Raw genomic sequence first — 13848 nt, 5'->3', positions numbered from 1 at the left:
AAAATGGGCAAAAGACTTGAACAGGAATCTTACAAAAATAGCTAGCCCATGGCAAATAAACATAAACATACGAAAAAGTGTGCAACCTCATTGGCCATCAGTGGAATGTAAATCAAGGCCACAGTGAGATAATACCACACCCCTACCAGAAGGGCTAAAATTAAAAAAAACTGACGATACCAAGTGTAGGTTAGGATGTGGAGCAATGGAAACCCTTGTACACTGCTGGGAGAACACAAACTGGTGCATCCACTTTGGATGTTTGCAAACACCTAAAGCTGAGCATGTATCAGCTCTATGGCTCAGCAACTTTACTCCTGTGATATACTCAGCAAAAGTGCAGACACACATGTATCAAAATATACATACAAGAATGTTCACAGGAGCACTACTCTTAGTGGCCAAAATCGGTAAGCAACTCAAATGGCCATCAACAGTAGAAGAGATCACTGATACAAAATATGAATATAAAATATAAATATAGGCCAGGCGTGGTGGCTCTTGCCTATAATCCCAACACTTTGGGAGGCCAAAGCGGGCAGATCACTTCAGGTCAGGAGTTCGAGACCAGCCTGGGTCAACATGATGAAACCCCATCTCTACTAAAAATACAAAAATTAGCTGCGTGTGGTGGTGCACACCTGTAATCTCATCTACTGAGGAGGCTGAGGCACAAGAATTGCTTGAACCCGGGCAGAAGTTGCAGTGAACCGAGATCACACTCCAGCCTGGGCAGCAGAGCGAGACTCAGTCTCAAAAAAAAGAAAAAAAGAAAATAAAATATAAATATTTTATAAAATATAAATAATTTTATATTTATGCATCAGAATTCTGAACAGCAAACAGAATGAACTAAAGCTACAAATGATACAGATAAAGTTCATAATGTTGAGTGAAAGAAACCAGATATTAAAAAGTTCCCTGCATGATAGCATTTGTATAAAGTTCAAAACGACCAAATGGATCTCTCATTTGTAGAAGGTCAGGGTGGTGGTCACCTGGAGGGTGGGGTGGGATGGCTAATGAGCACCCAGGATGGGGACTTCTGGGGTGCTGGTGAAGTGCTATCTTATCATCTGGATGGTGGATACATGGGTGTGTTCACTTAGTGAAAATTCATCCAAGGCACTTTTCTGAAAGCATAATTCAATTAAAAAGCTTATCAACAGCACCAGTTGGGGGTAGGGTGGGGGGTGGCAAACACAACACTCCTCCAGGCCACCAATCTGGACTTCTGCTTTGGCCATGAGCAGGGCTACATTCCTCTCCAGCTTTCTGGAACGTACCAGCCAGGCACCCCCCGCCCTATCCCTGACTACAAACTGATAAAAGAGCTGCTCTCACAGAGCCAAATTAGCTGTCAGCTGCCTGAGCCTCATTTTAGCCTTGGTGATGGCAGGTGCTAAATTCTTCCTTGTCTAATGCACGAGCAAGCCTGATATCAACAACGGTGATCCCTACTCCTCTCCCCAAGCCATGGACTGGGGTCACCCACACCTGTTCTGCTGAAACATCAAGAGTCTCTCCTCTTCAAAAATGTAAACTACCTCAAAACAGACCCTCTCTTCTGATCTCAACCCCATCCCCAACTCCCCAGCTATGCCTGAAGACAGTTATATGAGGAAAGTTTGGAGCTTTTATTGGGATGTGTGCAGAAGGGCTGTTTTCGAATACTGAGTACTTGCTAATTACGTGCCAGCCACTCTGAACACTCAGTATTGGTTTATTAATCCTCCAAGTACCCAGTGGTGCAGGGACTATAACTACCCTTGCTCGACAGTGAGGAGCCAGGCTGACACGGGGGAAGTAACTTGCCCAAAGGTATTTAACTGGTAAGGTTTAAGGCTGACAGTCTTCTCATCTCATGGGACATAAATCTGGATTTTTATGACAAATCTCACAATCTTTAAATGTTTCAATTAATTCCATAAAAAATTAAAAAACTGAGGGGGCTAAAAAAGAAGCCATCCTGGGACGGGAACCAAGTCCCCACTCTTGATTTCTATACTGTTCTACGGCCACGTAATGAGTGAAACTGCAAGGGAGGAGTTTCCAGAAAGGTAGAAGAAAAGATGTCTATTTTTCAAAGGTGACAGAAAGTCTTAAGGTAGATTAAGGTAAATCCGAACGAAACCAGAGTGATGGGGGCAAGGAGGGGAGGAATACAAACTCTCTTCCATACTGGAAATGATCCTTAATATTTTAATAGTTTATGCACTCTGCTAGCCTAAATTAATATTCGGCATATCATCTAATCTTTTACAAAGAATGTCTAGTGATTCAGTTAACTTACCAAAACTCCACCCCAGGGGAGGCTCAATCTTCAGAATGAAATCCCCCTAAAAGGAAAAAAAGAAAATGTAATTTCAAGAAATGAGAATTGTGACTCTGGCTTAATTTAGTTTAGTGTTATCATTTAATCTGAAATTTTTTTACACCGGAAATGAAATTCTAAGAGTAAACCTTGTTCTTCTACATGGTACTGAGCACTGATTCTCTTCAGAAGCTACAAGCTGAAGCTGAACACCAGAAGTTTTCATCTAAACAATCAGAAGACAGTGCTGAAGCCCATTCATGAGTTCTAAAGACACTAGGTTCAGCCACTCACTGTCTTTTAATACTAAACATACTATAATTCTATTAATTGAGTCTCCCATTAAGCCCTCACGTGCCTACAGTTGCACAAGTTAGCATGTATCTTCAGGAACTAAAGTCACCTCTTAAAACTAGATTTGGCCAGGCACAGTACCTCACACCTATAATCCCAACACTGTGGGAGGCCAAGGCAGGAGGGTCACTTGAGGCCAGGAGTTCAAGACCAGCCTAAGCGACATAGCAAGACCCCATCTGTACAAAAAATGTTCTTTAAAAATTAGCTGGGTGTGGTGGCAGGCGCCTACAGTCTTAGCTACTTAGGTGGAAGAGGCAGGAGGATCACTTGAGCCCAGGAGGTCAGTGCTGCAGTGAACCATAATTGTGCCACTGCACTCCAGCATGGGCAGCGGAGGGAGATCCTGTCTCTAAACAATACATTAACTCATTAATTCAATAAATAAAACTACATTTTACTTATCAACCCTGGTTTCTTTGTTTTTGTTTTTGTTTTTTTTGAGATGGAGCTTTGCTCTGTTGCCCAGGCTGGAGTGAAGTGGTGCGATCTTGGCTCACTGCAACCTCCGTCTCCTAGGTTCAAGCGATTCTCCTGCCTCAGCCTCCCAAGTAGCTGGGACTACAGGCATCCACATGACACTCGGCTAATTTTTTTGTATTTTAGTAGAGATGGGGTTGCACCATGTTGCCCAGGCTGGTCTCACACTCCTGAGCTCAGGCGATCCACCTGCCTCAACCTCCCAAAGTGCTAGGATTACAGGCATGAGCTACCACATCCAGCCTCCTGGTTTCTTGAGACTGATACTCATACTATTTAAAAATTAATTAAATAGATTTCAGGACAGACCCAGCTAGTCCATCTCTAGAAATCAATCCTATGCATTCTGGATGAAGAGTTAAGTTCAAGAATATTTCCTGGTGTGTTATGTTAAAATTACTACTATTTTAAAATTGGGGAAAGTCTATATGTCCAAGTAGTTAAATAAATTACAGTTTGGGTTTGACTCTGACACACTATGCAGCGATTAAAAAGAAGTCAGTAGGCCGAGCATGGTGGCTCATGCCTGTAATCCCAGCACTCTGGGAGGCTGAGGTGGGCGGATCACCTGAGGTCAGGAGTTCAAAACCAGCCTGGCCAACATGGTGAAACACCATCTCTACTAAAAATACAAAAAAAATTAGCTGGGCATGGTGGTGGGTGCCTGTAATCCCAGCTACTTGGGAGGCTGAGGCAGAAGAATCACTGGAACCCAGGAGGCAGAGGTTGCAGTGAGCCGAGATCGCGCCACTGCACTCCAGCCTGGCTGACAGAGTGAGACTCTGTCTCAAAAAAAAAAAAAAAAAAAAAAGTCAGTAGATCTATCTATGCTAATGTTGAAAGCACGCAAGAGGAAAAAACCAAATGTCCCTCTGGTATTGAAAGCATTAACACAGGGGAAAAAATGAAACTGCAAAATAAATCCTATTGTTTGATTTCATTTGTATTAAAAAATATATCAAAATCAAAACTATGTATATTGACTATTTTTGCAACTTCCTATGAATCTGTATTTCCAAATAAAAGGTTTATATGTGGGAGGATGAGATTGTATAGAGGTGTTTGTGGATACATATCTATGTGCATGTGTGCTTGTGTGTATTTGCATATATACATATGCATGTGTACCCGTGGATATCTGAATAACTATAAATAGAAAGCAATCTGTTAGGATGCACATCAAAATTTTATAAGAGGGCCGGAAACACTGGCTCACACCTGTAATCCCAGCACTTTGGGAGGCTGAGGCACGTGGTTCACTTGAGGTCAGGAGTTCGAGACCAGCCTGGCCAACATGGCAAAACCCCGTCACTACTAAAAATACAAAACATTAGCTGGGTGTAGTGGCAGGTGCCCGTAATCCCAGCTATTCGGGAGGCCGAGGAAGGAAAATGGCTTGAACCTAGGGGGTGGAGGTTGGAGTGAGCCAAGATCACGCCACTGCACTCCAGCCTGGGCGACCCAGCGAGACTCCATCTCAAAAGAAGAAAAAAAAAAAAAAAAAAACCTTTATCAGATTATCAGAGGTCATCACTACAGAGGGAGGTAAAATTGGAGGGAAAAGGGTACAAATTTATTTCACATACTTCTAAAGACCTTGACTTTTTTTTTCACAAAGTTCATGAATTCATGTATTACTTATACAATTGTTTTAACAATACTTTAAGCTGCCTGCAAGTAACGGGTTCCATGAAATCAGAGTTTCTCAGCCCTGGCACTACTGACATCTGGGCTGTCGTAGGCAGCACTGTAGCGCATTTAGCTCCACGCCTGGCCACTACTCACTGGGTGACTGTAGCGCACAGCCACAGATGTCACAACAAAAACGTCTCTAGACATTGCCAAATGGCCCTAAACACAGAGAGAGCCACTGTATTCGTCAAGGCAGTTTGTAAGTTGTCTCCCTCCAAATGTGGCTAGGATTACCATATTCCACTAATAATTTACAAAACAGATGAGCATTTGCTAGTGTAGGAAAGGGCATGGTTAGTGCAGCCTGGTGAGGCACACTAGTGACTTCCCATCATAAGTGACAAGCAGTCCCCTCTTACCTTATCATACAAAGGGATCATAAAGTAACCATTATTAGGGGCACAGTCTGTCTGGTATTTCAAAGTCCCATGCTTGGTGTACAGCTTTATCTGGAAAGGAAGGAAGGAAAACAGAAATCATAACATTGCCTTTGGGAATTAACTACACATGTTACACCTGAATGCACTCAGTCAGTATACATTCACTGAGGACCTATTATATACCAGCTTTTAACACGGGGCATTACTGGGGACAGAGGGAAATCAACAAACTCTCTCCCAAATCATGTGACTCAATGTTTTTCAGATTAGAAACCACCTACAGCCTATTACAATGCCTTATTTTTCAATGCTTTTCTGTGTATTTTAGTGGCTGTCTCTAGGTAGCTCGTGTAAGTTTCTGGGTCTAAAACAAATTTGCAAACTTTGCCATTAGTAAGGTGCTTATTAACATGCAAATTCCTGGCTGGGCACGGTGGCTCATGCCAGTACTCCCAGCACTTCAGGAGGCTGAGGTGGGCAGATCACTTAAGGTCAGGAATTTGAGACCAGCCTGGCCAACAAGGTGAAACCCTGTCCCTACTAAAAATACAAAAAAAGTTACCCAGGCATGGTGGCAGGCACCGGTAGTCCCAGGTACTTGGGAGGCTGAGGCAGGAAAATTGTTTGAACTCAGGAGGCGGAGGTTGCAGTGAGCCAAGATCATGCCACAGCACTCCAGCCTGGGAGACAGAGCAAGACTCCCTCTCAAAAATAATAATAAAAAAAAAAAATAAAGTAAAATAAATTGCAAATTCCTGGGGCCCACCTCTATTTCTCAACAAAAGGTCTGGAATGAGGGCCAGAAATCTTCCTTACTAACTCTGAATAATTTCAAATACTTGGAGCAACATTCATCTAGAAACTTAATTTTCTCATTACTTTCATTCTCCGAAGAAAAAGAGACTAAAAAGACATTTAATATCTGTCCTCTCTTCAAGGACTCTCTAAAACTCTTACATTCTGAGCATTACCAGACACGAAGTGTTAACCCAGTAAGATGCCCAAATGCCATCTGAGTCTTCCACGTGTTGCGTGGCCTTGGGCAAGCTCATGTTCGGTTTCTTCAGGTGTAGACACAGAGCCACTCCTTTTCATGTGGTTGTACAGATTCACATCAACGCATATTAAGCACCTACTATAGAATATGGATTCAAAGAAAAATCAGTTTGCGGCCAGGCATGGTGGCTCATGCCTGCAATCCCAGCACTTTGGGAGGCCAAAGAAGGAGGATCACTTGAGCCCAGGAGACCAGCCTGGACAACACAGCCACACCTCATCCCTACTAGAAAAAAAATTAGCTAGGCATGATGGCACGTGCCTGTAGCCTCAGCTACTCAGGAGGCCGAGGCAGGAGGATTGCTTGAGGCCAGGAGTCAGAGGCTTTGCTGAGCTATGATGGTGCCACTGTACTCCAGCCTGAGCAACAGTGTGAGACCCTGCCTCAAAATAAAACAAAATAAAATAAGTAAAATGGAAAAAGCAGTTTGTATTACTATTTAATATCTCTCTCTGAAGAAAAAGGCAACACAGTGTAATACGTAGGGAACATACCGGGCTCAAGGAAAATTTCCTAAATGTACCTGCACAGCTCAACCACTCTGAGGCTCAGTTTCCATGTCTGTAAAAGGAAGCAGTTGGGTCTGATGCACCTAAAAGCCTCACCTCCAAAATGTTAATGCTCTATGACCATGAAACAAACCATGACACGAGCTGCAATGAAACAGTCGAATCTTACCAGCTAAGAAGATGTACAAAGTGACTAACTCATAAAATGAACATTTGAACATTTGGGAAAGGACTCGTGTGAAATAAGGTTAAGCCTGTATGTAAAGTTCTCAGAGGTCAGTGACCACAGCTTCATTCCCCAGTGCCTGAGACAGTGTCTTGCTTACTCTAGGTACTCAGTGAATTTGCTACAGGTGACAAAGAGATTCAGATGCATGCATTTAAGGCAGGGACTGGAAATTCACCAGCCTAGACCGGTTAGGGAGGCAACATCAAGGGGCATTCATCCAAAAGGATTCAGATCACTACAAAACCCAAGCCAAGTGTGGCAGCCTAAAGATCGGCTGGTTTTCCAGAGAAATAAAGAACCCAGTTTTTAATGTGAAACCTGCTGATTGTTAAAGTATTAGCAACCAGTATAATTTTTTTTTTTTTAACAGTAAGGTCCCTGTTAGAGAACAAAATGTCAGTCTCATGAGAGTATGGAGTTTTGTCTGTTCTGTTCACTGTACTGCTATATCCACACTGGGGACAAGGCTTCAGTATGTGCCGGGGCTCAGTAAATAGTTGTTGACTCAATGAACACGATGTAAAAACACCCAGGATGGGAGAAAGCTAGAGAAGAATGGCAGCAGTTGCATAGGAACGCAAAAAAACACAATCAAGAAATAACCGTGAAATATCATGATTATTTCTACATCTTTCATAAAGTACAATCAGGACACAGGATGGCAATGTAATCTACGTCAAGATGGCCAGTATGAAATGTCTGATTTCAGAATCTGAATTACTTACGAAAGAATGAGTGTCCCACACCACCTGGACAGGCCGCTCTTGGGCTTAAGGAACACACTTCGAAATGGGTCACAAAACCTGTCCTCTGCTCTCAAGGTCACTATTAGTATGAGGGTGAGGGTGGAGGGGGGTGCCTGTCTTTTCCTTCCTTCCAGAACCCCTGGAAACTACAAGTTGCAAGAGGCCTTACCGGCCTCTTGCATTTCAGCTTCTGAAATGCCCTGTGCCGTCTACAGCCATACCACCCTGAACGTGTCCTGTCCCCAGTGCAGACCTAGGAGGTGGCATAGGCACCCAGAAACATGTACCCAGGAAATCCTAGGAGCCTTGCCGCTGCCAGTGGGTAGATTCATTCAATGCCTGACCTCTGACCTCTTCAGACTGAAAAAGCAGCAAACAAGGGGGCCTTGAAGAAGATCACGGATCCGCTTGTTAAAGAAATGTATCTGCTGGGTTCCACTCTTTCTCTCCCAACACCATCCTATAGGTACAAAAACTGAAACCTAGAGCAAGGGCAGGTCGCAGAGCTGGTGGGGTGTGGAACTGACTCCCTCCCCCTCCCCCAATCCTCAGCAGCCCGCTTTGCAGAACACAGAGCTTCACCCTTCACTGCCAGCCCTGGAACAGCTCAAAGGTGCTTTCAGACGATCTTTGGGGTCTTATTCCCCAATCCCTCTCTTTGGTATTTCCCAGCCTCTTCCTTCGTTTTCTCCTAAATTACCTCCGAGGCACCCGCTCTTTTCCTCTTCCTTGTCCTACCCCACCATAAATCCCCTCCCAAAAATGAGGCCCAGGTCTTGCTCTGGTCCCCTCCCATCTACCGGGACAAATGACATTCTGCCCCTACCTCCATCCATCCCTTTCCTCTTTACGGGAAACTTTCTGGGTCATAATCCCACCGGGCTGATAAACATTTAACAGGACTTTACAACTTAATTAAAAACACACACACACACACACACACACACACACACACACACAAAAACCTTCAGCACAAATCTCTAGGATAATTCCATTAACTACTCATTAAGGCAATCAGGGCAGCTGGCAACTCTCCATTTTCAGAAGTGGAGGGGAGCCGGAGAAATAAAAAATAGCTTTCCGGCCCCAGGGTTGCCAATACTGATCTACTAGGACAGAATCTATGGGATGGGAATTGATGCTCTTTAAAATCATGCCGCGGGGTTTGGAGGAGCAGTGGATTAGAACTTCGGGGGGTTCTGGGCTGTGGAGTTTGGGGGATAAGACATGTGGTCTCTAGGATCTGGAATGTGGGTTTGGGGAAATCTGAGTTTCAGGGGGTCTGACTGGAGGAGATCTCAGGTCTAAATTTTAAAGAAATGGAGTCTGGGCTCCAGGGAATTTAGGGTCTGGGTTTTGAGGATCTGGGGTCTGTGTTCCGGGGATCTGGAGTCCGGGTTTTGAAGAACCTGAGGTCTGGCACCCCCTCAGTCCTTAGACGACCCCATGATAAGAACCTCCCCTCCAGCGCGACCGGGGAGGGGCTGCAGGGAGCCCGCGGACAGCATAGCCTCGGAAGAGGTAAGGGCTCCAAGGACTCCACACCGCCCGGTGTCAGAGACGAGGCCAGCGCGGCCCAGAGAGGCTGAACCACCGGCCCGGCGACTCGGCGCCGGGCGGCGGGGCGGGCACTCACCTCGATGAGCGAGTAGTTGATCTCCACGTCCGACTTGACGAAGCCACCGCAGCCCACCACGATGTCCTCCGAGCCGTGCGCCGGCCCCACACCGCTCAGCAGCAGCACCACCGCGGCGGTGACCACCGCGGGCCCCAGCGGCCCCGCGCCCTGGCCCACCAGCATGGCCCGACCTCCCCCAGCTAGACCAACCGCCGGCAGCCGGGTCCCGCCCCTCACACTGCACGCTGCAGGCTCCTTCCTCCTCCTAGGCCGGCTGACAGCCCAGGCCCCGCCGCCGCCGCCCGCCCGCCGCCCGCCCGCCGCCCGCCGCCCGCCCGCCGCCCGCCGCCCGCCGCCCGCCGCCCGCCGCCCGCCGCGCACGCGCTCTTCGACCCCACGTTCACAGCCCCAAAGGAGAGAACTAAGGCGCATGCTCGGCAAGGAAACGAGACCATCTCTGCCTTCTAGAGGCCTGGAGGACTCCGCGCAACATCTTGCTGGTGCAACCCAAGGTGCATGCCTACAGGTAGAAGCTCCAAAGATGAATTCTACTTTAGAATTCACCATCACAGCTGGAAAGGACGGGAGATTTTGTTGGTGGAATTATCTAACAACTTTCTCAAATCTTTCTGACCCATATATTTCGCAGGTAAAATATATAATCTCACAAAAAGCTTTGGGGCCGGGTGTGTGGCTCACGCCTGTAATCCCAGCACTTTGGGAGGCTGAGGTGGGTGGATCGCTTGAGCCCAGGAGTTCGAGACCAGCCTGGGCAATATGGCGAAACCCCATCTCTACACACACACACACACACACACACACACACACACACACACGCACACACACGAAAAACGCTTTAGGAATTTGTGTAAGCTGGTGTATTTTTCCATGATAAATGATCGATACTTTTTTAAGCGAAACGTGTTAATGTTAGCATATTAAAGAAAGTATGTAGGATTTATTTTAATCCTAGCTCTAATAACATATGCCTAGAAACAAATTATGATGAGTTTTCTTCCCCTAAGGAAGAAGTGCATGCAGTCAGTATACTTTGAATTAGCTCTGCAAGATGAAACATGATTTGCCTGAAAACAAGCTCAAATCCAGCATATTTTGTCCCAAGAGTGAATTCATATGTACACTGAATTTAACTACCAGTCACCACATCAAAATACACACCAAAGAGGCCGGGCACAGTGGCTCACGCCTGTAATCCCAGCACTTTGGGAGGCCGAGATAGGCAGATCACTTGAGGTTAGGAGTTTGAGACCAGCCTGGCCAACATGGTGAAACCCTGTCTCTACTAAAAACACAAAAAATTAGCTGTGTGTGGTGGCGCACACCTGTCATCCCAGCTCTTTGGAAGGCTGAGGCAGGAGAATCGCTTGAACCCAGGAGGCAGAGGTAGTAGTGAGCCAAGATCACACCACTGTACTCTGGCCTGGGCAACAGAGCGAAACCCTGTCTGGAAAAAAAAAAAAATGCACAGTTCGTCCTGTCTTCCTACCCTTGCCACATACTTCCCTTCTCCATTTTTGTCTGTTGCAGAACCCCTGTCCAGAGACTGGGGCAGCCTTCCCCTCCAAAGCCACGTTCTGGTGGGTTTCTGGGTAAGTAAAGTCGAACGGAAGGGTTGGGGTGGTGCCTCACCCGCCTGCATTTGCTGCTCTGATTCCCAGCCATGGCCCTTCCCCTGTGCTTCCAAAGGCCAGCAAGTCTTTCTCCATCCCAGCCTCAGTGCTTTCTTCTTCGTGTTCAGTGTCTACCATCTGCATCCTGTTCCCATTCACTCACTGGAGTGAGATCTTGATTTGAATCCCGGCTCTGCCTGTTAGCAGGCCATGTCGCAAACCTCCGGAGTCTCAGTTTTCCCTCTGTAAAATGGGGATGACTCAACCTGCATGAGACGGAAAGTGCTTAGTGCTTGCACACAGCAGGTGCTTAATAGTAATAGAATTGTCTCCAATACTTGATTTCAGTCATCCCACCAATATTTAATAGGCACCTACTATGTGCTAAGCCCCAGGGGTGAGGAGATAAAGGAGCAAGTGTCTACTTTCTAGAGGGTTCCAGGCAGATTGCGAAAATAGCTGCTTCTCCAGGGCCAGCTCACAAGGCACTTGAGGATGTGCTCCCTCCCAACCACACGGCATTCAGACCTCAGTAGCACATGACATGTGGATTTGAATCCTGGCCCTACCACTTCGTAGCTGTGTTGCTTTGGACAAGTTACTTAACCTCTCTGTGCCTCAGTCTCCACTCCTTCAAAATGGGATTAATAATAGCACTTAGCTCATAGGGTTGTGAAGCTTAAATAAGATAAGATCTGTAAAGCACTTAGAGCAGGGCCTGGCAAATAATGAGTGTAAGTGGTAATTATTTTTTTTTCTTTTGAGATGGAGTTCCACTCTTGTTGCCCAGGCTGGAGTACAATGGCACTATCTTGGCTCACTGCAACCTCCGCCTCCTGGGTTCAAGCGATTCTCCTGCCTCAGCCTCCCAAGTAGCTGAGATTACAGGCATGCACCACTATGCTCGGCTGATTTTGTATTTTTAGTAGAGACAGTGTTTCTCCATGTTGGTCAGGCTGATCTCAAACTCCCGACCTCAGGTGATCTGCCTGCCTCGGCTTCCAAAAGTGCTGGGGATTACAGGCGTGACCCACTGTGCCTGGGCTATTCATTTTCTCTTTTTTTTTTTTGAGACAGAGTATCACTCTTGTTGCCCAGGCTGCAGTGCAATGGTACAATCTCAGCTCACTGCAACCTCCACCTCCCAGGTTCAAGCAATTCTCCTGCCTCAGCCTCCCGAGTAGCTGGGATTACAGGCACCTACCATCATGCCCAGCTAATTTTTGTAGTTTTTTGTAGAGACCGGGTTTCACCATGTTGGCCAGGCTGGTCTGAAACTCCTGACCTCAAGTGATCTACCCCCCTCGACCTCCCAAAGTGCTGGGATTACAGGCATAAGCCACCACACCCGGCCTAAATGGCTATTAAATAAATGAAAAATATCAGGCTTTGAATGTGTGGAACTGGTAGAAAGAGCTTAGAGATTTTCTAAACAGCTCTACTGGGGGGTCCAGCCCCTGTTTCCCAAACTTAAGCATTTATGGACCACTCTTGATGCTTTTTTGTCCTACTGGGGCAAAAACTAAATTGAGTCACTTTTTTTACTTGAATAAACTGTTTTTAAAAAGAAACTATCACTGCTAAAATAGGAAAAATCTATAGCATCACTTTCCATATAGGAGAACTCCAAAAACAATTTCAGGGAAAATCAAGCCACGTTAATAATTTATGTCAGAACGGTTGCTTCCCCAAGTTGGCTCTGCATTAGAAAAGGGAACTTGGTGGCCTGGCGCAGTGGCTCACGCCTATAATCCCAACACCTTGGGAGGCTGAGGCAGGTGGATCACCTGAGGTCAGGAGTTCGAGACCAGCCTGACCAACATGGTGAAACCCCATCTCTACTAAAAATATAAAAATTAGCCAGGTGTGGTGGTGGGAGCCTGCAATCCCAGTCACTCAGGAGGCTGAGGCAGGAGAATCACTTGAACCCAGGAGGTGGAGGTTGTGGTGAGCCGAGATCACACCAGTGCACTCCAGCCTGGGCAACAGAGTGAGATTCCATCTCAAAAAAATAAAAAGAATAAAAAGAAAAAAGAAAAGGGAACTTGGTAAGGCTTAGAGAAGAGTCAGAGACCAGAACCAGGCAAGACCTTCTGGCTGGTGTCATCAGAAAGATTAAAGAGACCTGAGGCCAGGCGCAGTGGCTCACACCCATAATCCCAACACTTTGGAAGGCCAACCCCGACAGATCACTTGAGGCCGGGAGTTCGAGACCAGCCTGGCCAACATGGCGAAATCCCATCTCTACTATAAACAAAAAAATTAGCCAGGGGTGGTAGCTTACGCCTGTAGTCCTAGCACTTTGCGAGGCTGAGGTGGGAGGATTGCTTGAGGCCAGTAGGTCGAGACCAGCCTGGCCAACATGGTGATACACCACCTAAAAACACAAAAATTAGCCAGGTGTGATGGTGGCTTGTAATTTCAACTACTCAGAAGGCTGAGGCGTAAGAATCGCTTGAGCCAGGGAGGCGGAGGTTGCAGTGAGCCCAGATCACGTCAGTGCACTCCAGCCTAGGCAACAGAGTGAGACTCCATCTCAAAGAAAAATAATAATAATTAAAAAAAAAAAGCTGAGGGAGGAGTTCAAGCTTCTTCTACAATGATAGTTTTGGTCAACGGACTTCTGATTCCCAGGGAAATGTCTCTTTCCCTTGCCAAGGGCTATCCCTTGGTTCAGCCACTGAATCTCTCTGCACTTCTATTTCCTTCCCCATCTGTAAAATAGATCTATAATAATATACTCATACATTTATACAATTATAAACTATTAATTTACAGGCTGGGTGTGGTGGCTCATGCCTGTAATCCCAGCACTTTGGGAGGCTGAGGCAGGTGGAT

At 46.2% G+C, this 13848-nt stretch overlaps 1 protein-coding gene across 1 annotated transcript in view; it reads right to left on the bottom strand.

The window, feature by feature from the left end:
* Positions 1 to 9811, bottom strand: part of LOC112207767 (BOS complex subunit NOMO3) — a 31915-nt gene extending 22104 nt beyond the window's left edge. The window contains exons 1-3 of the mRNA XM_054669687.2: positions 9398 to 9811; positions 5200 to 5289; positions 2294 to 2339 (exon numbers count right to left, since the gene is read on the bottom strand). Of these exons, the coding sequence (XP_054525662.2) occupies positions 2294 to 2339; positions 5200 to 5289; positions 9398 to 9811 (550 nt within the window). The remainder of the gene's footprint in view (positions 1 to 2293; positions 2340 to 5199; positions 5290 to 9397) is intronic.
* Between the last annotated feature and the right edge of the window lie 4037 nt (positions 9812 to 13848).

The sequence above is a fragment of the Pan troglodytes genome, chromosome 18 (assembly GCF_028858775.2).
Source record: "Pan troglodytes isolate AG18354 chromosome 18, NHGRI_mPanTro3-v2.0_pri, whole genome shotgun sequence".
Classification (NCBI taxonomy): domain Eukaryota; kingdom Metazoa; phylum Chordata; class Mammalia; order Primates; family Hominidae; genus Pan; species Pan troglodytes.
This window is presented reverse-complemented; position numbering and strand designations above follow the sequence as displayed.